This window comes from Geotrypetes seraphini, chromosome 2 (assembly GCF_902459505.1).
Source record: "Geotrypetes seraphini chromosome 2, aGeoSer1.1, whole genome shotgun sequence".
Classification (NCBI taxonomy): domain Eukaryota; kingdom Metazoa; phylum Chordata; class Amphibia; order Gymnophiona; family Dermophiidae; genus Geotrypetes; species Geotrypetes seraphini.
The window spans coordinates 433,077,278-433,102,969 of record NC_047085.1 but is presented as its reverse complement, the minus strand read 5'-3'; the positions used below and the strand labels follow the sequence as shown (position 1 = coordinate 433,102,969).

At 41.5% G+C, this 25,692-nt stretch overlaps 1 protein-coding gene across 1 annotated transcript in view; it reads right to left on the bottom strand.

The window, feature by feature from the left end:
- MALRD1 (MAM and LDL receptor class A domain containing 1) overlaps positions 1-25,692 on the bottom strand; it is a gene marked incomplete at its 3' end in the record, with an annotated part of 701,795 nt that overhangs the window by 654,148 nt on the left and 21,955 nt on the right. Inside the window, exon 5 of the mRNA XM_033932884.1 lies at positions 10,880-10,976. Within this exon, the coding sequence (XP_033788775.1) occupies positions 10,880-10,976 (97 nt within the window). The remainder of the gene's footprint in view (positions 1-10,879; positions 10,977-25,692) is intronic.

Genomic DNA, 25,692 nt, shown 5'->3' with positions numbered 1-25,692 from the left:
AATGGCCTGCTTCAACTGCAACCACCTATATTGTTGAGACCTCAGAATGCCAAATGATTGTTGTAGTTGTATAAAATCAAGCAGTTTTCCATTAGAAATAACATCATCCAATGTTCGAATACCTGCCTGCATCCAATTCTTCCAGGAGATCCCAGCACCGCCCACTTGTATCTTGGAGTTTAACCATAAGGACTGAAAAGTAGATTTTATTATAGGAATATCTGTTAATTTATCAATAAATTTAATTGTTTCCATGTGTCCAATATTATTATGTTGTCTTTAGCATATCTAGGTATACTGATACTTAATACATGAGATAATCTCATGGGAGACATAATTTTCCATTCTAGATATAGCCAATCTGGATGATGTTCCATGAGTTCGGGGAGGATCCAATACATTCCCTGGCGCATTATATAGGCCTGATGATACCTATAAAAGTTAGGAAAATTTACCCCACCCTCCGCAATTGGTTTTTGCAAAGATACTAAAGCAATTCTTGCATTTTTCCCCAGCCAAATCAATTTTGTAAGAATACTATTTAGTTTCTTATAAAAGGACACCTGAAAATAAACTGGTATCATACCAATTTGATAGCAAACCACTGGCAAAATCATCATTTTTACTGTTTGAACTCTCCCCCACCAAGACAAATGTAATGGGTTCCATTGCTCACATATTTCAGTGACCTTCAGCAATAAGGATTTTTCATTTACTTTTATCGTTTCTTCCAACGTTTTCTGAATCCAAATACCTAAATATTTTATGCCCTCTTCCTTCCATAGGAAAGGGAATTTATCAAATAATCCTTTGGAACAATAAACATTTAAAGGAAGAACCTCTGATTTACTCCAGTTTATCTTATGTCCTGAAAATTTCCCAAATCTATCAATCATATTAAGTATATGTGGAATGGTTGTTTCAGGATTCCTCAAATGAAGCAAAATATCACCTGCAAAAAGTCAGATTTCTACGAATAACAATAAATTATTACTAATAATGACAGGGGTTGCCATTCAACAAATCACATATAATTGGAAAGACTGGAGGAGATTAAATTATAACTTTTGGTGGAATTCTTTATGCCATATCTATAAAATGGAAAGATTTACTGCGTTACAAAAGGGATATTTTAAGAAATTTCAGGATGTATGGAAACCATTAACAAAATATTGTCAGGATTAAGTAAAATTATTTTCCTTATGTTTATTAGTTTATGAGGTAGGGAGGGGGTATTTTATTATTACATATATCATACAATAATGGAGTATATGGTTGGGGGGGATGAGCGAGGGATAGGGAGGGATAGGGATAAGAATATATGTAATATATCAATGATTGTTTATAAGTGATGTATTTATTGTTACTGTGAATGAAAATATTAACACTTAATGTAATTTGTGAAAATGAATAAAGAATTATAAAAAAAAAAAAAATATCACCTGCATAAGCAGAGACTTTGTATTCCCGACATGCATAAGGAATACCCTGAATTTCCTCTGCCTGTTGAATAGCCAATAACAAGGGTTCCAAAACAATATCAAACAGTAGAGGAGATAATGGACATCCCTGTCTAATTCCCCTCTCCAGACGAAAGCGTTCTGAAAAAGTATTAATATATAATCTGGCAAAGGGGAAGCTATACAAGGTTTGAATAATTTGTATGAATCTAGAACCAATACCAAACCAATCCATAGCTGTAGCTTTAACCACTGTGCCACACTCTCTGAAATGGGTAATAAGCATTTATAAACTGGTCATGCCCTTGTCCTACCCAGACCACACCCCCATGCCATCTCTATGCACTTGGATTTGATACATGCTTCCTTTCTACATTGAGAAAACCCTTCATTCTACCATCTCTACATACAAGTATAGTAGTACCTTGGATAAAATTGTAACTTACAGTATATGCCAATTCACACCAGTGTTATAGATATGCTGGGATCCAGGGCAGAAATTTAAATAACGGGTCCCCAAACATCTTTCCCTTTTCTCAATCTCTGCACCCACTACCACACATTGAGGCGAGGAGAACTTGAGTGCTCAAAGTGCTGCTTGTTACCTGTAAGAACTGCGCTCCGAGATTGGATGCCAGTCTTCAACGTCATTACCAGCTGACTCAAAGACAAGCGCTGGTAACGAGAGAGTTGGAGGCGAGAAGAACCTGAGTGTTTAAAGTGCTGCCTGTTACCCATAAGAACTTCACTCTGACATTGGACACCAGTCTTCAATGTCATTACCAGCTGACTCAAAAGCAAGCGCCGGTAATGACAGAGTTGGAGGCGAGGAGAACTTGAGTGCTTAAAGTTCTGCCTGTTACCCGTAAGAACTGTGCTTCGAGATTGGATGCCAGTGCTCGATGTCATTACCAGCTGACTCAAAAGCAAGCACCGATAATGGTGCGCCTCCACTGGGGCATGCTCGAAAGGGCATGCCCCTTAGAGAGTCCCTTGGAGACAAGAGGAGACCTGAGGAGGTCTAAGGAGGAACTATCTGATCTACGATGGGAAAGTGTAAAGCTAAGTTCAAACTCCTCAAAAGATAACAGGCCCGATGGATAAACATTTAATTTCAATGGCTATGAACACTCAATTATCTAATGTTTACTTTCCAGAATCAGGCTCCTCCTATACTATGGGAGGAAGACCAGCTCCCCCCATCCATTAGTTTCTTCTCCCATTACCAAAGTGGTTATGAGGAATGGAGAAGCTAAACATACTTTGGTGGAAGAACTTAGGGAATCTGTCCCTGAATTAGCTGTCCCGAAGAGATTACCTATCCCATGCCTGTTGTCTTATTGGATTTGCAATAAAGCTATGGATTCTGATATAGCTTTAAAATAAATTTGGTCCATTGTTTCTAGAATTGAAACTATGCTAAAGGATAATGTATCCCAATTATGTTCCTCTACCAAGGTAGCAGCTGAGAAGTCTACTGAGTTAGACCTTAAATCAAAGAAATTAGAGGAACACACTTGTGGTTTAGAAACACAGATTAGAATTTGAAAGCCACCAATCAGTCTGCTATAAAAGATAGTTTATTAGTTCATTGGAAGCTTGAAATGATGGAAAATCAAATTAGGGCAAAAAATTTATGTTTTTTTGAACTTCCCTATGACTCATTTATTATCCTCTGAAGTGTTATTGAGACAATATTTTTCTGATATCTTTAAACTTCCAAATGCTGGAGAAATAGTGATTTCTAGAATATATTATATTTCCTTAAAGACTAGAATAGTGGGTGTTGAAGGAACCAAGGATGTTCAGGCAGGAAGCTTTTGGGGAGAAGTTTGCTGTGATCTTGGGTAGGAATTATGATAGCTGTGTTCACTTGTCACTTGTCAATACCTCAGCTCAGTTAAGCTGAGAGACTCCTGGTGTGCCAATCCTATGAACAATATATATAGGAAAAGTCTGCTTTCTTGAACAGAGGGAAAGCGAGTGCAAAGTTTATATTTAAAAAAGCAAAGGCCTAAACTTCAGTGGACTGTTGCTGATGATGGGTTTTGTTTGTTATTTTGCTGGTGTTTTCTTGAATTTCATGGGTTACTGAAACTCTTTTGTTTTACCTATTTGCAAAGTTTCATTTTTTCTTTTTTGGATGATACAGAAATAAAACTCTGTTTGTGAAGACTGCAGGATATTCAAACAGTATTTTTGATGACTGGATAAGAGAACTGATCGTTTATTCACATTGCCTGCAGGAATTGCATCCATTTTGAGCAGTGCACCAGTTTACTGTTTTGCTTACTGTCCACTAGGGGTACCACCGCGCAGCCCGTGGCCCCAGTGGCGACACAGGATATTATCCCTAAAAGGGCTACATTAATGGTGACTTTCTTAACTGAAACTGTGGTGATGAAAGCATATTTTCATAATAAGGATGCTAATTTTTGTGGTCAAAATATTCATCTCTTTCCTGATGTAGCTCGTGCTACTCAGCTGAGACGTAAGGCCTTTTTGGCTCTGAAAACTCGGCTAACTTCAAAAGGTGAAACATTTTATTTGAAGTTTCCTTGTAAGTGTTTAGTCATTTTGAACCTGATCAATTGGAAAATCTTCTTTTGCGAGGAAATAAGATATAATTTTCTCAGCAAAGAGATGGGAAGGTATATTAAAGGTTGAATAGATAATAGGCACTAATAGTTAGGATTGTATTATCCTGTATATTTCTATTGTTGATATACTTTCTCCTTACCTCTCATGATGTGGACTGTTTCACAATATGAATGTGAGATATTTTTTTTATATTGCTTTTGGAAAATTTGAGTTACCTGATTTGCTTGTTCATATGTGTAAAAATATGTATTAAAATTAAATAAATGATTTTTATCCAGTAAATAGACAAGTCAGAATACATTTCTTCAACAATATGAAACAGCAAAAATGTGAACAAAATCACTTAGGAGTGAAGTTTTCTTGCTTAATTGAGATCTCAATCAGGCTATTCAGATGATCTTGTAACATTATTGAACGCAAATATTTTTTCAGTAACATTAAGGGCTCCTTTTACTAAGGTGTGCCAGCGTTTTTAGTGCGCACAAAGTTACACGGTACGCTTCTAGAATAACGCCAGCTCAATGCTGGCGTTAAGGTCTAGTGCGCGCTATTCTGCGCGTTAAGGCCCTAACGCACCTTAGTAAAAGGAGCCCTAAATGTGAGAAGTTTCTTTATTCTGAGTCCACAGTACAGTTAACAGCAGCCATAAAGCAATGCTTTAATTTGGATTTGGTACCGATCCAATCATTTTTCAGCATACATGCAGTTTAATATCTCTATAGCTGACTACATGTCTCGGCAGGCAAGGTTTTTATCATTGAGCACACCGTACATTGAGAGTAAAGCCTTCTACCCTAATATTACCTGTTACTTAAGCCAAATGTATGCAACACTCTCTTAATATGTTTGCACCTACAGCTTTCCACATCTCCTTGCTGGAAAAAAATAAAACCATAGAAAACCTCCAGCTGAGATAACCTTTTCAGAAGTCTTAACACTGCTTTTGTTTCATTTTTAGGAACATCCATTCCAACAGCGGGGCTCTGAAGGAGTTTGTTTGTGCACTTGAGATCAAACAAAACATCAAGCCACACTAAAACAGATGATAAAGTGTCTTGAAAAGATCTCTCTTGCAAGGCTCTGTTCCTCTGAGGATGTCATATAATCTTGTTTCTGAACTACATGGTCTATTATTTCTTCAGGACCACAGTATACTTCCTTTTTATTTCTGTTGAAGACATTATTGCGTATTTTTGCCGTACTGTGTTATTATTTATATGTTATTGTAACTCACCTCAAGCTTGTGGGTGAGGTGAGTCTTCAAATGAAGTACGACTTAGGTCATATAAAAGCGCCTATACACACTCAATACAAGACTGCCAATTAGTATCTGACAGTGGTTTGACAGTGAGCTAGGTAATATGCAATTTAAGTACAGACAAGCACTGAGTGGAATGAAAGAAAACAAACTAAAAAAAATGTTGTAACTGCAAAAAAGAACACAGACAGCACAGGAGCTTGTTAATTCTTTCTAAAAATACTAGTACTAGGGAGCACGCAATGAAAGTACTAAGTAGTAGATTTAAAACAGACCAGAGAAAATATTTCTTCACACAATGTGTAATTAAATTCTGGAATTTGTTGTCGGAAAATGTGGTGAAATCAGTTAGCTTAGCAGGGTTTTAAAAAGGTCTGGATGATTTCCTAAAAGAGAAGTCCATAGGCCATTATTGAGATGGCTTGGGTAAATTCACTGCTTATTCCTAGGATAAGCAGCATAAAATCTGTTTTACTACTTGGGATCTAGCTAGGTACTTGGGACATGGGTTGGCTACTGTTGGAAACAGGACACTGGGTTTGATGGACCTTCAGTCTGTCCCAGTATGGCAATTATTATGTTCTTATGTTCTTCTTTTTTTTCGTTAATATCCTGCATTCCTTCTTATACATCTCCTCCACAGCCATTACATTAATTTTCAAGCTCTGGAGCTGGGCCAAAAAAAGTATCACGTAGCAGCTCATGAGCAGTGGTTTCCACAGCAAGGAATCCAATACAATATTCATTAGCCTGTACGCCAAAGAAAGTTTGCTGTAAACAATGTACTGTAGAATGTAACTGATTCTCAGTGTGACTGCTGTCACGAGGGCTGTCCATAATCACACCAACATATTTTGCACGATTAACTCTTTCAATATTGGCTAGAAGGGCGTGCTTTCCCATTCTAGCAATCACTTTGTAATAATCAGCAGTTTCTTTTCTCTCAATTCGATTTTGCCATCAGATTCATCAGTCCAGGGTAATTCCATTGCTAGAGGTCATTTAGTTTTCCTGCAATTCCACAAAGGTCCATTCAGCCAAATGACAAACGATAGATTCTCAGAACAGTTTTTCAAGCATTTTTAGCATCGCAACTAACTTCATGTTGAAACTGTCAACACTTTTATTACCAGAAATTCTTGCTGCGCTTCCATTTTGGATACATGCACTGGTGAGTATTTGTGCACTTTGAGAAAAGAATGGATGTTTTTCTCTGCATTAAAATTTTAAAACAGTATGATCACATTTTCCAAAAAAGTAAAAAAAAAAAAAAAATCAAAAGAAAATACTTTTATCTGCTGACACTGAATACGAAAGATATGTTTAGAGCACAGTGTCAAACCTAAAATCATACAACCCAGCGGTATATGTCACAATCACAAAAATACTGTAAAATACCAATTATATAGAACAATACACATCAGTATTGTTAATCCCTAACACTGTAGGGCTTACTAAGCGGCCTCAGAGATGGAGCCTACGCACAGCCATACAATCACAAGCTGAGATGATCCGCATAGATGTAATACTCCTGCTCCAATCATTGGCCAATAAATACTTGTTTTAACTTTTTATGTGCTATTTTTTAAAGCTAATATAAACCCTTCACCAATCACTACTGAAGATATAGTGCGTTTTCAAAAAATCTTCAGCAAATACTGTGCATATTGTCCAAATTTGAAAAACTAGACCACACAACTTATCTTTTTGTTGAGTAGTCTTCGCTGTGGGAGTCTTTTTTTAAAAAAACCTCAGTTAGTTCATGTTCGTCTGCCGACGCAGCCAGCGTTTCGCGGGAAATACATACATCCACTGCGTCAGGGCCACCGGGACATTAACAATCATACGCACACTTCGATCATTAGTGGAAGACTGCCAAACTCACATCCATGGATTCCACACATTCAACTCCAGGCATTTCCCATTCAGCAATGTCTATACTTTCCTCTGGAGACATTAGCTCTGTTGAATCCTGGACTGTGGAACCTTCACATTCCATGGGTTCCTGACCGAGGTCTGGCCTGGAGAGTCCTCTCTGCCAGGTCCTCGTGTGCTGTCGATTGAAGAATGCTAAGGAATCTATTGCACTTAATTCCAATTATCGGCCCATAGCTAGTATCTCGTTGTTTACCAAATTAATGGAAGGGGGTGTTAATGCTGACTTGGTGAAGTATTTAGAAAAATTCAATATTCTTCATGATTGTCAATCAGGATTTGGCTCAGGTTTTAGTACAGAGACAGTACTAGCTTCTTTGATTAATTATCTTCATGGACTATTTAGTGTACGCTAGAGTACATATATCCTTTAGTTGGATCTAAGAAGTACTTTTGATCTGGTAGATCACAAGATTTTATTGGACTGCCTGGACTCAATTGGGAATATCAGGTAAAGTCTGGAATTGGTTTGAGGGTTTTTTACGAAATAGATGCTATCAAGTATTTAGTGAGGAACACTATTCTTCTTTATGGAGTAATTACTGTGGGGTGCCACAAGGCTCTCCATTATCCCCCATTTTGTTTAACATTTATTTAGCTCTGCTAGGAAGACTATTGCACAGTTTGAAAGTTAAGTTTTTCATCTATGCAGATGATATTACTATAGTGCTTCCACTTACATCTTAGGAATTATTTTGGATCGTCACCTAACTTTGGATGACCATACAAATCTATTGACTAAAAAATGTTTTTCAATTTTGTGGAAACTTCAAACAATAAAAAAATTTTGACAGTGTATCTTTTAGGTTACTAGTACAATCTTCCATCCTGTCTGTTCTGGATTATTGCAATATAATATATTTGGGATCTCACAAAAAACTTTTAAAGAGATTAAAACTTATTCAGAACACAGCAGTTTGTTTGATTTTTGGACTGAAAAAACGTGACCATGTTACTCCATTTTACCAACAATTGCACTGGTTGCCTTTTGAGGCAAGAACACTATTCAAGTTTGGTTGTATTTGTTTTAAGACCTTATTTGGTCTGGCTCCTATTTACCTGTCTTCATGTTTTGAACGATATAAACCAGATAGGATCACTTGAGGACACACCTGTTTGTTTATCCAACCATAAAATCCTGCCGATATAAGAGATTTTTTTGACAAACTATTTGCATTACAGGCTGGTAAAATGAATTCATGGTTATGTACTATTATTTCTCAGGATTATTTTTATATGTCTTTTAGGAAGCTGTTGTAAACTGATATGTTTGATAAATTTGTAAATTGTAGTTTCAGTGTTAATTGGTAAACTGTATACTGATATTTTAAAATGTTTATTTTAATCTGATCTTAATGTATTTTTAAGTAAATTGTATTTTATTCACTGATTGTACAGTTCTTCTATATGTGAACCGCCTAGAACTATGTGGTGTGGCGATATACAAAAATAAAATTATTATTATTATTATTAACCTGACGATGAAAATGAAAGCAAAAGCTGAATATGAAACAAAAACATTTCTGGCAATTTTTGTGAAACATTAAATTGTTTGTTACTATCTCATAGAAATATAGAGACATCAAGGCAGATAAAGGCCAAATGGCCCATCCATTCTGCCCATCCACAGCACTCACTATGGGCCAGATTCTACAAAAGCTGCCGAACATTAGACGGCAGTAGCTGCCCTACCACTGTCTAACTTAATTGGTTTTATTGGGTTTAAGTGGTGTGATAATTGGTTGCACCATTAAAATCCAATTAAATCCTCATTTAAAAAAAACTAGCTGCCTCTATGCAGCCCCTGGGACCAGTGCCTTGGTCCCTGGTGGCTAATAGTACATTGTGACACCAAAACCCGGAAGTGGGCGTGGTTAGGAGTGGCACCGGACTTCAATGTCATTGCTGGCCACAATTCAGGAAGGACCCTGAGCACCGGAAAAATAGGCCTGTAAAACTTTGGCCTACATTTCCAGTGCCTATGGTCCTTGGGAGCTGCAATTCTGGAAGCGGTGCCTGTTGGTGATTGATACATGGCAAGCATCCATTTTGTAGAATGAGGGCCTATCTCCTCCTCTCCCTAAGAGATCCCATGTGCCTGTCCCACACTTTCTTGAACTCACACACTGTTTTTGTCTCCACCACCTCTACCGGGAGACTATTCCAGGCATTCACCACCTTTTCTGTAAAAAAGTATTTCCTTAGATTATTCCTGAACTTGTCATCTCTTAACTTCATCCTATGCCATAAGAACATAATATTTGCCACTGCTGAGTCAGAACAGTGGTCCATCGTGCCCAGCAGTCCGCTCACGCGGCGACCCTTAGGTCAAAGACCAGTGCCCTATTTCAGTTTAGCCTTACCTGCGTATGTTCTGTTCCAGCAGGAACTTATCCAACCTTTTCTTCAGTCCCTGAAGGGTGCTTTCCCCTATAACAGCCTCTGGAAGAGCGTTCCAGATTTCTACCACTCTCTGGGTGAAGGAAAACGTCCTTATGTTTATATGGAATCTATTTCCTTTTAACTTTAGCGAGTGCCCTCTCATTCTCTTCACCTTGGAGAGAGTGAACGATCTCTCTTTCTCTACTAAGTCAATTCCCTTCAATATCTTGAATGTTTCGATCATGTCCCCTCTCAGTCTCCTCTCATTCCAGAGCTTCCTTTCAAACAAAAGAAATTTACCTCATGTGCATTTATACCACATAGACATTTAAATCTTTCTATCGTCTCTCCTCTCCTGCTTTTCCTCCAAAATATATATACAGTCAAACTTCGGTTTGCGAGTAACCCGGTTTGCGAGTGTTATGCAAGACGAGGAAAACATTCTCGCAAAACTTGTCTCGCAAACTGAGTGTTGACTCGATTTGCGAGCACCCCTTCAAGAACCGGCATCGCTCCCCCCCGCGCTCGCAAAGGCCCCCCCCCCCACTTGTACCGGCACTCCCCACCCCCCGCGAGAATCGGCACCCCCGCCCAAACAACTTGAAACTTACCCCCCGTCTGGCACCGGCACGCAGCCACAGGACGTGCCGGTACTGCTTGAAGAACTTCCTGCCTCTGCTGGGCCTTGAGCATGCATCTGCGCATGCTCAAGGCCTTCTAATTCTCCTTCTCGCCGAGAAGGCCTTGAGCATGCGCAGATGCATGCTCAAGGCCCGGCAGAGGCAGGAAGTTCTTCAAGCGGCACCAGCACGTCCTGTGGGCTGTGTGCCGGTGCCAGACGGGGGGGTAAGTTTCAAGTTGTTTGGGCAGGGGGTGCCGGTTCACACTGGGGGGGCCTTTGCGAGCGGGGGGTATCAGCGCCACTGACCTCGGGGGGGGTGGGGGGGGGCGGAACGTATCAAGCGAGTTTCCATTATTTCCTATGGGAAAACTCACTTTGATATACGAGTATTTTGGTTTACGAGCATGCTTCTGGAACGAATTATGCTCGTAAGCCAAGGTTCTACTGTATTGAGAACTTTAAGTCTGTCCCCAAATGTCTTATGATGAAGACCACCGACCATTTTAGTTGTCTTCCTCTAGACCGACTTTATCTTGTTTATATCTTTTTGAAGGTCTCCAGAATTGTACACAATATTCTAAATGAATGCAGTATATACAATCTCAAAAAATGAATTCTTACCATTTTCTGGGTGGCATCCTTCACTAAACGATATATCGTCAATAGCAAGCTTTTCTGTGCGTCCACTGTTCACAAATATTTCACCTTGAATAATAATCTGTGCAGTAATTTTGTAGAAAGGGAAGAGGAAGATCCTGTGTAAGTCCCTTGCAAATACAGTGGTTGTATACTGCAACATAAAGTTTAGCTACGCAGAGGCAGATTCTATATAGTCTGCCTAAATTTAAGCGCCTACACCAGGGGTGTCCAATGTCGGTCCTCGAGGGCCGCAATCCAGTTGGGTTTTCAGGATTTCCCCAATGAATATGCATTGAAAGCAGTGCATGCACATAGATCTCATGCATATTCATTGGGGAAATCCTGAAAACCCGACTGGATTGCGGCCCTCGAGGACCGACATTGGACACCCCTGGCCTACACTGATGTGCCTAGCCAATGTAGCCATCTAACTTAATGGGCTTAATCGGCAGTGATAATTGGCACTTAGCACCTCATAATTTATGTTAATTGGACTTAATCAAGTTAGGTGCAATTATCCAACACATTCTCTAGAAATTAAATATGGACACTTCCTAGTTTACCAGCTATATGTAGATCCTTCTCTAAGCTCCCACCTCTTGCTAAACTTACAAAGGGAGTGGCTTTATCTCAATTACAGTAACATGTAGAAGCCTCCAATGTGCTTCACCCCAGCAGCCTGAATTTGGGGGTGGGGTGGGAAGTGGGGGCATGCCACTGGAACTATTCTTGTATTACTGTTAAATGACAATATTCTTTGATAGAGGTGAATTGGCTCTGTAGCGATTTGACTGCAGCCTTTAATTACTATTGCTCCAGACTTTTGGCTATTGCCATCACTGGAATAGTGCCCCAATGGTTTGCTTCTTTTCTGTTCATGAAATCCCTTACTGTGTCCATGCCCTCATCTAATTCTGCATTGTTCTCTCTTTCTGACAGTGTCCCCAAAGGCTCAGTCCTGTTTCCACTTATGTTAAATATTTTTATTAGCTCTCTTGCAGCTCTGATTCAAAATGTTTCAGCTTACTTCTATGAAAACAATATTCATACTGAAGTATTGTGAGGCTTCTGCTGGAGGTTGCAGAAGCTGTTTCGAAAGGACAGCTGCAACATGCAGGAACAAGTGAGCATCACCCCTGCTGGTTTCCTGCTAAACCACCAGGGTTCGGCAGGCAGACCCGTAGCAATACTGAGGAGGATCTAGATATCCTGGGGTGGATGGAGGTGGGGGAGAGGATGGGAGGGAAGGAGGGAGGGAAGAAAAAACAATGGATCCTGATGAGTTTCTTGATGTTCTGTGGAAGTGGGATTGAGGAAGGATGCAGACCCATAGCAATACTGAGGAAGATCTGGATATCCTGGGGTGGATGGGGATGGGTGGGAGGGAGGGAGAAACAATGGATCCTAATTAGGTTTCTTGATGTTATGTGGGGGTGTGATTGAGGAAGGAGGGATTGAAAAGGTTCAGGTTCTTCTGGTTCATGTTGTTCTGGTTTAAGGGAGGTAGAGAGGAGAATCCTGCAGAGTTCTGGATGTTACATGAAGTGGGAAGGGGATAAGAATCATGAGATGTTCAGGATATGGGGCATCTAAATGGAAGCATTCTGTTGCAGAATTGACCCCATATTCTTTGCATTTTGCAAAGTATTCAGCCAAACTCCAACTCTGCCAAACTCTATCTTGGGGAAGCTAACTTGATGTACATATAAAATATATGTGGAACTTGTCACAACCCCGGCCTTAAGACTAGGGTTGTGCCAGGTCTATCTCCTCCAAATCCAAGCCTTACCCTAAAAAGGGCTAATCAGAGGGACAGGGTTGAACTCTGACAGACAAATAGGGTCTGAGTTCCCATTGAAACACCAGGATACAGAACCCTGGGGAGGGGAAGATGAGTGTGAGAATAGCCTGGAGCAGCGGGAGGTGCCTTACAAAAAAGAACAGCCTAAGAGGCAGGCTCCCAGCACAGCTAAGGCACAACTGCTGGGCCCAATTAGGGCTAATCAGATAGCTCAGCAGAAGCAACAGGTTGTACCTCCCCCTTACAGGTTAGGGCGTGTCCAGCTTAGGGCTTTAGAGTAGAGAGCTGCACGGGAACGGGGAAGACGGGAATCCCGCGGGACCCGCGGGCATCCCGCGGGTTCCCCCTTCGGGTCACGGGGATCCCGTGGGGACGCCCCTAGGGTCGCGGGGATCCCGTGGGGACGCCCCTAGGGTCACGGGGATCCCATGGGGACGCCTCCGAGGATCACGGGGCTCCTGCGGGGCTGGATGTACTCAGTCGCGCGGCTCTTCTTCTCCCTACCTTCTCTGCTTGCAGCACAGAGCCGAACGGAAGTCTTCCCGACGTCAGCGCTGGCATCGGAGGGGAGGGAGGGCTTAAACAAAGCTTAAACAAAGCCCTCCCTCCCTCCGACGTCAGCGCTGACGTCGGGAAGACTTCCGTTCGGCTCTGTGCTGCAGGCAGGGCAGGTAAGGAGAAGGAGAGTAGCCTCGCAGTTCGAGTGGCTACCAAGGGAGGGGGGCGGTCCGCCCCACCCCGCCCCGCCCCGCCCCGGTTGCAGCACAGCCGGCCAGGTCCCCTTACTTTTGTGGCACTTCCCCGACCGACCGATAACAGCCCGGGTCCGACAATCCTCCCTGCCCTGTAGCCGCGAATCTAAATTACCTTCTTACAGCAGCTGTAAGAAGGTAATTTAGATTTGCGGTTAAGGGCAGGGAGGTTTGTCGGACCGAGGCTGTTGCCGGTCGGTCGGGGAAGTGCCACAAAAGTAAGGGGACCTGGCCGGCTGTGCTGCACCCGGGGCGGTAGAGAAGGAGGGGGGAGAAGGACGCTGAAAGGCCATGGTGAAGACAGGAGGGGGGGGGGAAGGACTCTGAAAGCACTTGAAGACAGAGGAGGGAGAAGGACGCTGAAAGCACATGGGGGAATACAAAGGGGTGGAGAAGGACGCTGAAAGGCCATGGGAAGGGCGGGGGGGGGAAGGACTCTGAAAGCACTTGTGGAAGACAGAGGGGGAAGAAGGATGCTGAAAGCACATGGGGAAGACAAAGGGGTGGAGAAGGACGCTGAAAGGCCATGGGGAAGACAGAGAGGGAGAAGGACGCTGAAAGGACATGGGGAAGATGGGGGGGAGAAGGACACTGAAAGGAAATGAGGAAGAGAGAGTAGGGAGAAGACGCTGGCAGGGAAGAAGACAGATAAGAACATAAGAACATAAGAAGTTGCCTCCGCTGAGGCAGACCATAGGTCCATCCTGCTCAGCGGTCCGCACCCGCGGCGGCCCATCAGGCCCATTGCCTGAGCAATGGTCTATACCTATCTATACCCCCCAATCCCTTTTTCTTCTAGGAATCTATCCAAACCTTCTTTGAAACCATTTAATGTTTTCTTGTCTACAACAGCCTCTGGAAGCGCGTTCCATGTATCCACCACCCTCTGAGTGAAAAAGAACTTCCTAGCGTTTGTTCTAAACCTGTCCCCTTTCAATTTCTCCGAGTGCCCCCTTGTACTTGTGGCGCCCCTTAATTTGAAAAATCTGCCCCTGTCTATTTTTTCTATGCCCTTCAGGATCTTGAAGGTTTCTATCATGTCTCCTCTAAGTCTTCGCTTTTCCAGGGAGAAAAGTCCCAACTGCTTCAATCTGTCGGTATATGGGAGATTTTCCATTCCCTTTATCAGTTTGGTTGCTCTTCTTTGTACTCCCTCAAGTACCGCCATGTCTTTCTTGATGTATGGCGACCAGTACTGGACACAGTACTCCAGATGCGGCCGTACCATTGCACGATACAGCGGCATGATGACTTCCTTCGTCCTGGTCGTAATACCCTTCTTAAAGATACCCAGCATTCTGTTTGCTTTCCTAGAGGCTGTGGCGCATTGCGCGATGCCTTCAGTGTTGTGTCTACCATCACTCCCAGGTCTCTCTCCAGGTTACTAACCCCTAGTGGTGTTCCCCCCATTTTGTATGTGAACATCGGGTTCTTTTTCCCCACGTGCATGACCTTGCATTTCCCCACGTTGAAGCTCATCTGCCACTTTTCGGCCCACTTTTCCAGCTGCGTTAGATCCTTTTGGAGATCCTCGCAGTCTTCCTTGGTTTGAGCCCTGCTGTATAGTTTGGTGTCATCTGCAAATTTAATGACTTCACACTTAGTTCCCGCCTCTAGATCATTTATGTAGATATTGAACAAGAGCGGTCCCAGCACCGACCCTTGCGGAACTCCGCTCGTGACCCCTTTCCAGTCTGAGTAGTGTCCCTTTACGCCAACCCTCTGCTTCCTGTTTGCCAGCCAGTTTTTGATCCATCGGTGGACCTCCCCTTGTACCCCGTGGTTCCATATCTTTTTAAGCAGTCTCTCGTGTGGCACCTTGTCGAAGGCTTTTTGGAAGTCAAGGTAAATGATGTCTATAGATTCCCCTTTATCCACCTGGCTGTTCACTCCCTCAAAGAAGTACAATAAGTTTGTGAGGCATGACCTACCCTTACAGAAGCCATGTTGACTCGGTTTTAGCTGCCCATTTTTTTCGATGTGTTCACAGATGCTGTCTTTAATCAGTGCCTCCATCATCTTTCCCGGGACTGAGGTCAGGCTCACCGGCCTGTAGTTTCCCGGGTCCCCCCTTGCGCCCTTCTTGAAGATGGGCGTGACATTTGCATACCTGCTTCAGTTCAGCCTCCATCTCCTGGTCGATTTCTTCCGGTTGTCCAGGTGGGCGGTAGTACAGACCCAGTTTAATGTCTGCTCCTGCTCCTCCCTGTAGCTTAACCCATAGTGATTCCAGGCCATCCGCCCGTACTGTTGTTTCAGTCCTGGCTGATGGTATGGAGTCTTTTATGTACAGCGCTATTCCTCCACCCTTTTTATGTGTCCTGTCTTTCCTGTATAGTACTTGACGTATCTGATACTTGACGTATCTGAAGAACGACTTGAAGTTTGTTGCTTCCTTTGCCAGTCTCTCTTCATATTCTCTTTTTGCTTTTCTAATCACTCGGTGACACTCTTTCTGGTGTTCTTTGTGCCCTTTTTGGTTCTCCTCTGTTTGGTCTTTTTTCCATTTTCTGAACGATGCTTTCTTGTCGCTTATCGCCTTCTTCACTGAACTTGTTATCCACACTGGGTTTTTTGTTCTATTTTTTTTGCACCCTTTTCTAAACTTGGGGATGCATATGCTTTGTGCTTCGTGCACAGTCTCCTTGAATAAGGTCCAGGCTTTTTCTACGGATTCCGTCTTCCCTATGTTGCCTTTGAGCTTCTTTCCCACCATTTTTCTCATGGCATCATAATTTCCTTTTTTGAAGTTGAGTGCCGTCATTGTGGTTCTTTTCCCCTTTGATGATCCAATTTCAAGCCTGCACTGGATCATGTTGTGATCGCTGTTACCTAGTGGGGGTATTTTGTGTATAGGCAGTTTAAGACCCAGGTTTTTGCCACCTCCTTTGCTGTCCCCCCTAGTCAGTTGAAGATTAGGTCAAGAGTGGCATCGCCCCTTGTTGGTTCCGTGACCAGCTGCTCCATGAAACAGTCCCTCGTGACTTCTATGAATTTTGTCTCTCTTGCGCAGTTTGAGTGCCCAATACTCCAGTCTATCCCAGGATGGTTGAAGTCCCCCATCACCACCACATTTCCGCTTCTGCATACCTGCTTCAGTTCAGCCTCCATCTCCTGGTCGATTTCTTCCGGTTGTCCAGGTGGGCGGTAGTACAGACCCAGTTTAATGTCTGCTCCTGCTCCTCCCTGTAGCTTAACCCATAGTGATTCCAGGCCATCCGCCCGTACTGTTGTTTCAGTCCTGGCTGATGGTATGGAGTCTTTTATGTACAGCGCTATTCCTCCACCCTTTTTATGTGTCCTGTCTTTCCTGTATAGTTTGTACCCTGGTATGGCCACATCCCATTGATTGTCCTCAGTCCACCACGTTTCTGTGACTCCAATTATGTCTAGGTCCTTATTGCTGGCTGTGATTTCCAGTTCTCCCATTTTGGCCCTCAGGCTCCTAGCATTTGTGTATAGGCAGTTTAAGACCCAGGTTTTTGTCCTCTCTCTTTGTTTCCCTTGTGCTTTGGTATTCCTGTAGTTTCCCTCATGGTTTGCCAGCTCCTGAGCTTCGTCCTCCTCCTGTTGTGTGTGTGTGACGTCCTCTGCCTGTTTCCCCTGCGCCTCCTGCTCTCCTAGTTCCCACTCAGTCCTGGGCAATTTTTCACAATGACTTTGCCCCTCTGTTTCCTGTTGTTCTGTGTTGGTGCCGCTTACCTGGTCCATTTGTGCCCTCGATCCCTGCAATGCGTCTTTAGGTCCTTTTTCAACCCATACACCCTCAGACCCGAGTCCTCTTTTACACTGTCCCAGTTCAGTACCTTTGTCAGGTACTGATGTCCGATGTGTCGAGGTCAGGTCGACTATCGGCTTTCCCCTTCTTCTCAGTTTAAAGCCAAGTCTAAAGCCAAATTTAAAGCCAAGTCATAGTCTATGCCAGACTATGGGGGGGAGCGGAGAGAAGAAGATGGGTGCCAGACCAATTTGGAAGGGGGAAGAAAGGGAGAGGCACAGTAACAGAGCAAATGGAAGATGCAGAAGGAAGAGAGACAGTGGATGGAAGGAATTGAATGAGAATATGAGGAAAGCAGAAACCAGGCAACAAAGGTAGGAAAATAATTCTATTTCTTTTTTTTTTTTTGCTACAGGATAAAGTAGTATATTAGTTGTGTTGATAAAAATTTATAAACATTAGAGGCTCTGGTAGAAACCCGTTTACAAAGTATGTATTCTTCCCAATTAATATTTTCAAATTAATAAAGTCTTTTTGCTTATTTGTAAATGGGTTTCTACCAGAGCCTTTAATTCAGTAGCATAATTAAATGAAATAACTATTTCTGAAGTTTATAGGGACGGGCGGGGACGGAGGGGATTCCTCGCGGGGATGGGTGGGGACGGAGGGGATTCCTCGCGGGGACGGGTGGGGATGGAGGGATTCCTCACGGGGACGGGTGGGGACGGGTGGGATTCCTCGCGGGGACGGGTGGGACTTCAACTTCTCCACCCACTTGATCCCGGAAATAATGATGAAATTAAAGCCATCAACACCAAATTGGATATAATAAAAAACTGGCTCTGTAACAATAAACTCTCATTAAATATACAAAAAACACAAACAATGCTATTTACATGGAAAAAAGACATTATACCAATATCCCCTTTTTTGCTTGAAAATAACCCAATTGAATCTGTTTCATCCATAAAAATTTTAGGAGTTACTATCGATACGAATCTATCTTTTCATGATCACATAAGTCAAACGGTCAAATCCTGTTTTTATAAATTACGTTTGATAAGATCTATCTCATCCTTCTTAGAACCAAAATCTGTTAATATCCTTGTTCATTCTATGATTATTTCCAAATTAGACTACTGTAATTCTTTATTATATAATATTTCCCAAAAAGAAAAGAAAAGACTCCAAATAATCCAAAATACTGCCATAAAACTTATACATAAAGCAAAAAAATACGACCACGTAACACCCCTTCTTATTAAGTCACACTGGCTACCTATTAATCATCGAATAACGTTTAAAATAGCATTTCTAGTCTTTAAGGTCCTACTATATAATACCCCTCAATTTATATCTAGAATGATTATTCCATATCATTCAAATCGATCTCTTCGATCGTCACAACAAGAATTATTATTGGTCCCTTCCTTAAAAATTGTGGGAACAAGGAGAAACGATATGTTCTCAGTTTTAGCTCCCCAACTCTGGAACACTCTGCCTCTTTTTATTAGAAAGGATAGAGATCTTGTCTCTTTTAAAAAACTTTTAAAAACTTTCTTATTCAATGATGCCTTTATCGATTAATTAATCTCCTTTTTTTTTTCCCCCTCCCTTTGTTTTTTTTCCTCCATCAAGAGAAAAATTTGTAACTTTTTCCCCCCTTTCCCTCTTTTCATATTTGTTTTTAACATTATATATAGGAATCTTTTCTGTTTTATGTAATTATTTAACAAATATTTATCTAGTTGTTATTAATGTATTACTAATATGACTATATGTTCTCTTATAATCTGTTTTTAACTGTACATCGCTTAGAATGTTTTAAATAGGCGATTCATCAAAAATAAAGTGAACTTGAACTTGAACTTGAACTTGGCGGGGACGGGTGGGGACGGGTGGGATTTCTGTCCCCGCGCAACTCTCTACTTTAGAGGCTCAGCTGAGGAGAAACAAATCAGTCTACCCTGGGTCAGCCCAGGAAGGAGGCTCGAGGGACTGGGCTCCTGAAACCCCACCAAATCAGGACATTGAAATGGCAGATGTTACTACTGTCTCTGAGGCAAACCAGCCAGCCAGCCAGGATGCCATAGAGCTGATGGATACCTCCATGGAACCTGAAGAAATCCACATGGATGAGAGTTAAGTGGAATTTCTTGACTGTTTGTGCTTTAAATTTTTGGTTTTTCTTTTGGGCTGTCTGAAAGCACAAGTGTGAGCAGTGCTAAGCTCACGGCTGGAGTTGGAGCCTTAATTTTTGGGGACATTGAAGAAAGGGTGTTTTGTGCATTTTTACTTTTGGCTTTGTTTTCTGTTTGGATGGGACTCTGTGGTGCTGACCGTGTGAAAGGGGTAGTAGTGGGGAGAATCCACACAAGATCCTCAGGGTGGGATTGTGGGGCCAATTTTTGGCAAGCTTTAAATAAAGTGGATTCAGCTACTCCCCTCCCCCACCAACTACCTGTTAAGTTGGCTGGGGTAGGCCTGCTAAAAACCAGGCCTAGGCAGCACGTTCTAAAAGTGTTTAAAAACCATAGTGCAAGACCAGTGTAAAGGCTGGGTAATTCCTGTAGCCATAGTTTGCTCTTTTTGGACTGTGGGACTGACAGGGCAAGGCTACACTAGAACCATTTTGACTTACCTGCAAGAAAGGTGTGGGCTGTATTTTTTGTAAGCCCAAATTTTGTGTTTATGTTTGAGGTAAAAGCCTGAACTGTGGCAGTTTGCCACGTAGGAAATAAAGTTGGACTCAGTTTTATTGAAAAACTTTATTGTTCCTGACTTTTTGTTTTATTTTACTCTTAAGACCAGCAGGACCTTCAACTTCTTTTGAAGGCACGTCGAGTTCGGTAATTGCTGAGCACTGTTCGGTGGCCATTTGCAAAACCCGGCACCGGTAGGCTCACAAACTGTAAATATTTTTATCCATAAATATATTGGAAAAATTTGTATGACTTGCTTTCATTTTGTAAAAAATGGGTTTTACATATAGAAAATCTTTGCAAAATTACCCTCAGTGTCATAAAATATTGCTTTTCTATATTATAGTTCACTTTTTACTGCCCTGCTAAAAAGTCAACACCATTTCAGTAAGATAATGAGCTTTTAAGTACATTAAATATTCATAGTATGCTGATACTGGAAATAAGTAAAGAACTGAACTAAATTGGAATCAAAGTTGATTCTGAAGATTTTACTTCCATCTTCATTTCAACAGTTAAAGGCGTAATAAAAGTTTAACTCATACATCTGACTCAGGGCTCCTTTTACTAAGCTGCACTAGTGGTTTCAGCGCTAGACGCTAACGCCAGCATTGAGCTGGTGTTAGTTCTAGCCACGTAGCACGGGTTTAGTGCATGCTAAAAACGCTATCGCAGTTTAGTAAAAGGAGCCCTCAGTGGTCTCAAACTCAAACCCTTTGCAGGGCCACATTTTGGATTTGTAGGTACTTGGAGGGCCTCAGAAAAAATAGTTAATATCTTATTAAAGAAATGACAATTTTGCATGAGGTAAAACTCTTTATAGTTTATAAATATTTCCTTTTAGCTATGTCTTAATAATAATATTGTCATTTATAGCTAAAGAGACATATGATCAAGAAACTGTTTATTTTACTTTTGTGATTATGATAAACATACCGAGGGCCTCAAAATAGTACCTGGCGGGCTGCATGTGGCCCCCGGCCGCGAGTTTGAGACCACTGATCTGACTGAATTTAAAACACTGGAAACTCTCTGATCCAATATTAAGTGACCCAGGAGTTCCAAGGCAGAGAAATTCTGATCCAGACCAGTGATCCTCTATCCTTCCATCAACCTACCTCCTACCTACCCCCCACCAGCTCACTAGATTTCCCTTCTCCCCTCCCACTAACCTATCTTTCTAACCAGCTATCTAATCCCCACCCATCTACTAACCACACACTGTGGCATTCCCAATCTAAGTTCCCTAGTAGACAAGATGAAAGGGAACAGATTAAGTAGCTTGAAAGGGAACCTGTCCCAGAATTGATAGGTCTTAAACAGAGGCCTACGATCAACTTGTCATTTATATTGTCCTTTTCCTGTTCAGCCACATGGTGGTGCTGGAGCCTGAAAAAAGAAGTCCCTATTGTATTGGATTAGATTTATTGCATTTGATATAATGCTTGAACATAGGTATTAAGCGGTTTACAATACTAAATATAGGCATTGAGCTACTCTCTCTGTCCCGAATGGGCTCACAATCTAATTAAGCATACAAGAGAAGATATTACTAACATTACGGAGATATATTCACAGTAGATAAGTGAAGGGAAGGAGGAAGTAGAATATCCCTCTAAAGCAGTGTATCACAAACTGTATGCCACGGCATACTACATAGTATATGAATGACATAGTAAATGACAGCGGATAAAAATCCGAATGGTCCATCCAGTCTGCCCTAACATACAGTCTCTATTATTTAATGAATTAATTTAAATTGTTGTTTTTCTTAGATATTTCTGGGCCAGAAACCCAGAGCTCTGCCCAGTACTGTGCATAGGTTCCATCTACTGGAGTCTCCAGCCCATCCCAGCCCATCCTCAACTGAATGGCCATATATAGGACACAGACTGTGCAAGTCTGCCCAGTACTGGCCTTAGTTCTTCAATATATACCATTATTTTCTGATTAGAGATCCTCTGTGTTCATCCCATGCTTTTTTGAACTGTCACCATTTTCCTCTCCATCACCTACATCAGGAGCACATTCCAGGCATCAACAACCTCTCTGTAAAGAAGAATTTCCTAAGATTACTCTTGAGTGTATCACCCCTCAACCTCAGGTTATGTCCTCTGGTTTTACCATTTTCCTTTCTCTGGAAAATATTTTGTTCTACATTAATATCTTTCAAGTATTTGAATGTCTGAATCATATCTCCCCTGTCCCTCCTTTCCTCAAGGGCTTACATATTCAGGGCTTCCAGACTCTCCTCATATGTCTTTTGGTGCAAACCTCCTACCATTTTCATCACCTTTCTCTAGACCGCTTCAAGTCTTCTTATGTCCTTTGCCTGATACGGTCTCCAAAATTGAACACTATACTCCAAGTGGGGCCTCACCAATGACCTGTACAGGGGTATCACACCTTCTTTCTTCTGCTGGTTACGCCTCTCTCTATACAGCCTAGTATCCTTCTGGCAGCAGCCACCACCTTGTCACACTGTTTTTTGTTGGGTTTTTTTGCCTCTAGATCTTCTGACAGTATTACCCCAAGGTCCCTCTCCCTATCCGTGCATATCAGCCTCTCACCTCCCATCACATAGGGCTCCTTCTGATTTATAATCTCCAAATGCATTACTCCACACTTCTTAATATTGAATTTTAGTTGACAGATATTAGACCATTCCTCTAACTTTTACAGATCCTGTTTCATGTTTTCCACTGCCTCCTTAGAGTCTACTTTTACAAATCTTGGTATCATCCACAAAGAGGCAAACCTTTCCTTCTAACCCTTCAGCAATGTCGCTCACAAACATATTGAACAGGATCAGCTCCAGCACCGATCCTTGATGGACTCCATTACTCACCTTTCCTTCCTCTGAGTGAATTCCATTAACCACCACTCTCTGGCATCTGTCTGTAAACCAGTTTCTAATCCAGTTCATCATTTTGGGTCCTAACTTCAGCCCATCAAGTTTGTTTAAGAGCCTCCTACGATGAACCTTGTCAAAGGCTTTGCTGAAATCTAAGTAAATTATATCTAGCATATATATCCTTGGTCCAATTCTCTGGTCACTCAATCAAGAAAATAATAATAATAATAAAAGATTTTATAAACCGCAGTACCACAAAGTTCTATGTGATTTACAATAGTTAAAAATACTACAAATTGAGTAAAACAAAGTTAAAAACTAGGAACTAAAAACCCTATGATCAGTTATTGTATAAGATTTTGCAAATCAGCTACCTAAGTGCTTCAAGAACAAATATGTTTTTAGGTGTCTCCTAAAATCCTCATAAGTATTAGTAAGCAAAAGCAATTTTTCCAAATCTTTACCCCATAATGCTGCCTGATACGAAAAAAGATGTTGATGATATTTTTTAAGTTTACATCCTCTTACCGGTGGGGAAACAAAATTCAAGTGTGAGCTTCTCTTGTGTCTATTGGTTGAAAAAGAAAAAAGGTCAGTTATATATTAAAGGAGCTAATCCAAATAAAACCTTAAAACAAAAACAGCCAAACTTAAATTTCACATGCACCTCCATCAGCAGCCAATGCAGAGGTCGATAAGAAGGTGTTACATTCTTCAGCCCAAAAATCAACCTGACTGCAGCGTTTTGCACCAATCGTAATTGCTGCATATTCTTCTGAGAAATTGCTAAATAGGCGATATTACCATAATCTAGTTGACTTAATATAAGGGATTGTACCAAAATTCTAAATGATGAAACGTCAAAATATGCTTTAATGGACCGAAGCTTCCAAAGAATAAAAAAACCCTTTCTAACTAAAGAGTCCATCTGGTCTTTCATAGTTAAACCCTGATCTAGTATTACACCTAAAACCTTCATAGTAGATTGAATAGGATAACTAAGTTTATTGATACACAATGATGTTTTAGTATCAAACGGGTGTGATGAAGCTAAAAAAAAATTTGTTTTTTCTGAATTAAGTTTCAGTCTAAAATCAGTCATCCATTGCTCCATCAAATTTAATACCTCTGTTGCTTTAGGGCTGACTTCAAAGAGAGAGGTAGCGAATGGAATAATGATTGTAAAATCTTCTGCGTAACTAAATACTTTTATCCCCAATACAATCAGATTTGTTTGGCATGATATACCTTTAGTAAAACCATGTTGCCTCGGATCCTGTAACCCATTAGATTCTAGGAATTTCATTATCCTTTCTTACAGTAACACTTCCATTATTTTTCCAATAACTGAATGAGGCTTACTGGTCTGTAGTTTTCCGCTTCATCTCTGCGACCACTTTTGTGAATTGGCACAATATCCGCTCTTCTCCAATCCCCAGGACCCCCCCCCCCCCCCCCGCCTCTCCAGAGACTTGTTGAACAAATCTTTAATAGGACCCGCCAGAACCTCTCTGAGCTTACTCAATATCCTGGGATGGATCCCATCTGGTCCCATCACTTTGTCCACTTTCAATTTTTCTGATGCTGATTCTGTATCTGAAGAGTTTTTTACAAATCTTCGGTCCCCTAAGTTATCTGATGTGAATAATATGGTCTTGCAGAGCCCATTTGATATGTCTGAAACCCAAATGGCAATAAAGCATTTATCCTCTGGAAAGGCTCCAGAGGATAAATGGTTGGACTGGTTGGAATTACTAGTGAGTTCTTTAAAGTTTTTAAGCAAAAATTGTCTACTACAATTACTTCATTGTTCAATTCACTGAGTATTGCTTCTGTTTCAAATAATCATTTTTCAGATGCCATTATAACAGTTATACCTAAGCCTAATAAAGATGTGCAGTTAGTTCAAAATTATAGGCTTTTGCTTGCTATCGATTCTCAAAAAAGCATTACTGGTATATCATTTAACCAAAATGATTACAAACTATCTGCCTTTGCGGATGATATTTTATTATATCTCAAACCCGTCAATGTCACTTCCTGCCCTTTTTGATATGATAGATAAATACTCTTATCTTTTCGGGTTATAAAACTAATCAGCAGATGACTATCTCTCTACCTCTTAATAAGTATGTTTGCTCATATTTAGTTAAGCCTTATAATTCAGATTTATATTAGATATCTTGGTATTGATTTATATGCAGATATTTCAAATACCATGCTGGTGGAAGCGCCGGCACCCCTCCTTCTTTCCCATTTCTTCCCTCCACTTGCACGCCCCCTTCCCTCCCCCCATATATCTAGTTGAAGTTGTTTGCGGTGGTCAACTTGTTCTTCGTGACCCCATCGGCTCTCCTGCTGACATCACTTCCAGGTGCCGCACATAGGAAATGACATCAGAGGGAGATCCGATGGGTTCGCGAAGAGCACATTGTTGACAGTTTCAAGCAACAACATCAACTAAAGGTATAGATCAGGGGTATCATAGTCCCTCCTTGAGGGTCACAATCCAGTCGGGTTTTCAGGATTTCACCAATGAATATGCATGAGATCTATGTGCATGCATTGCTTTCAATGAATATTCATTGGGGAAATCCTGAAAACCCGACTGGATTGTGTCCCTCAAGGAGGGACTTTGAGATGCCTGGTATAGAGGAAGGGCTGGGGAGGGCGTGCAGCAGGCGGGATCGGGGCGCAGGGAGGAGCGCCACTGCCCTGGGTACCTCTCACTCTCGCTGCTCCACTGGCTGTGGTAGAGGTTTCTACCATGGGCTGGTGAGGTAAATGCTCCAACGTTCATAGGAATTCTATGAGTGTCGGAGCATTTACATCAGCCCACAGTAGAAACCTCTACTGCAACTTTGTAAAAGGCAGTGTTTAGTAAAAGGGCTCCTAATTCAAAAAGAGTTTTTAATTTTCTATTATATTTTTATCAATACTTTCAAAAATTTCTTACCCTCCTTTTGTA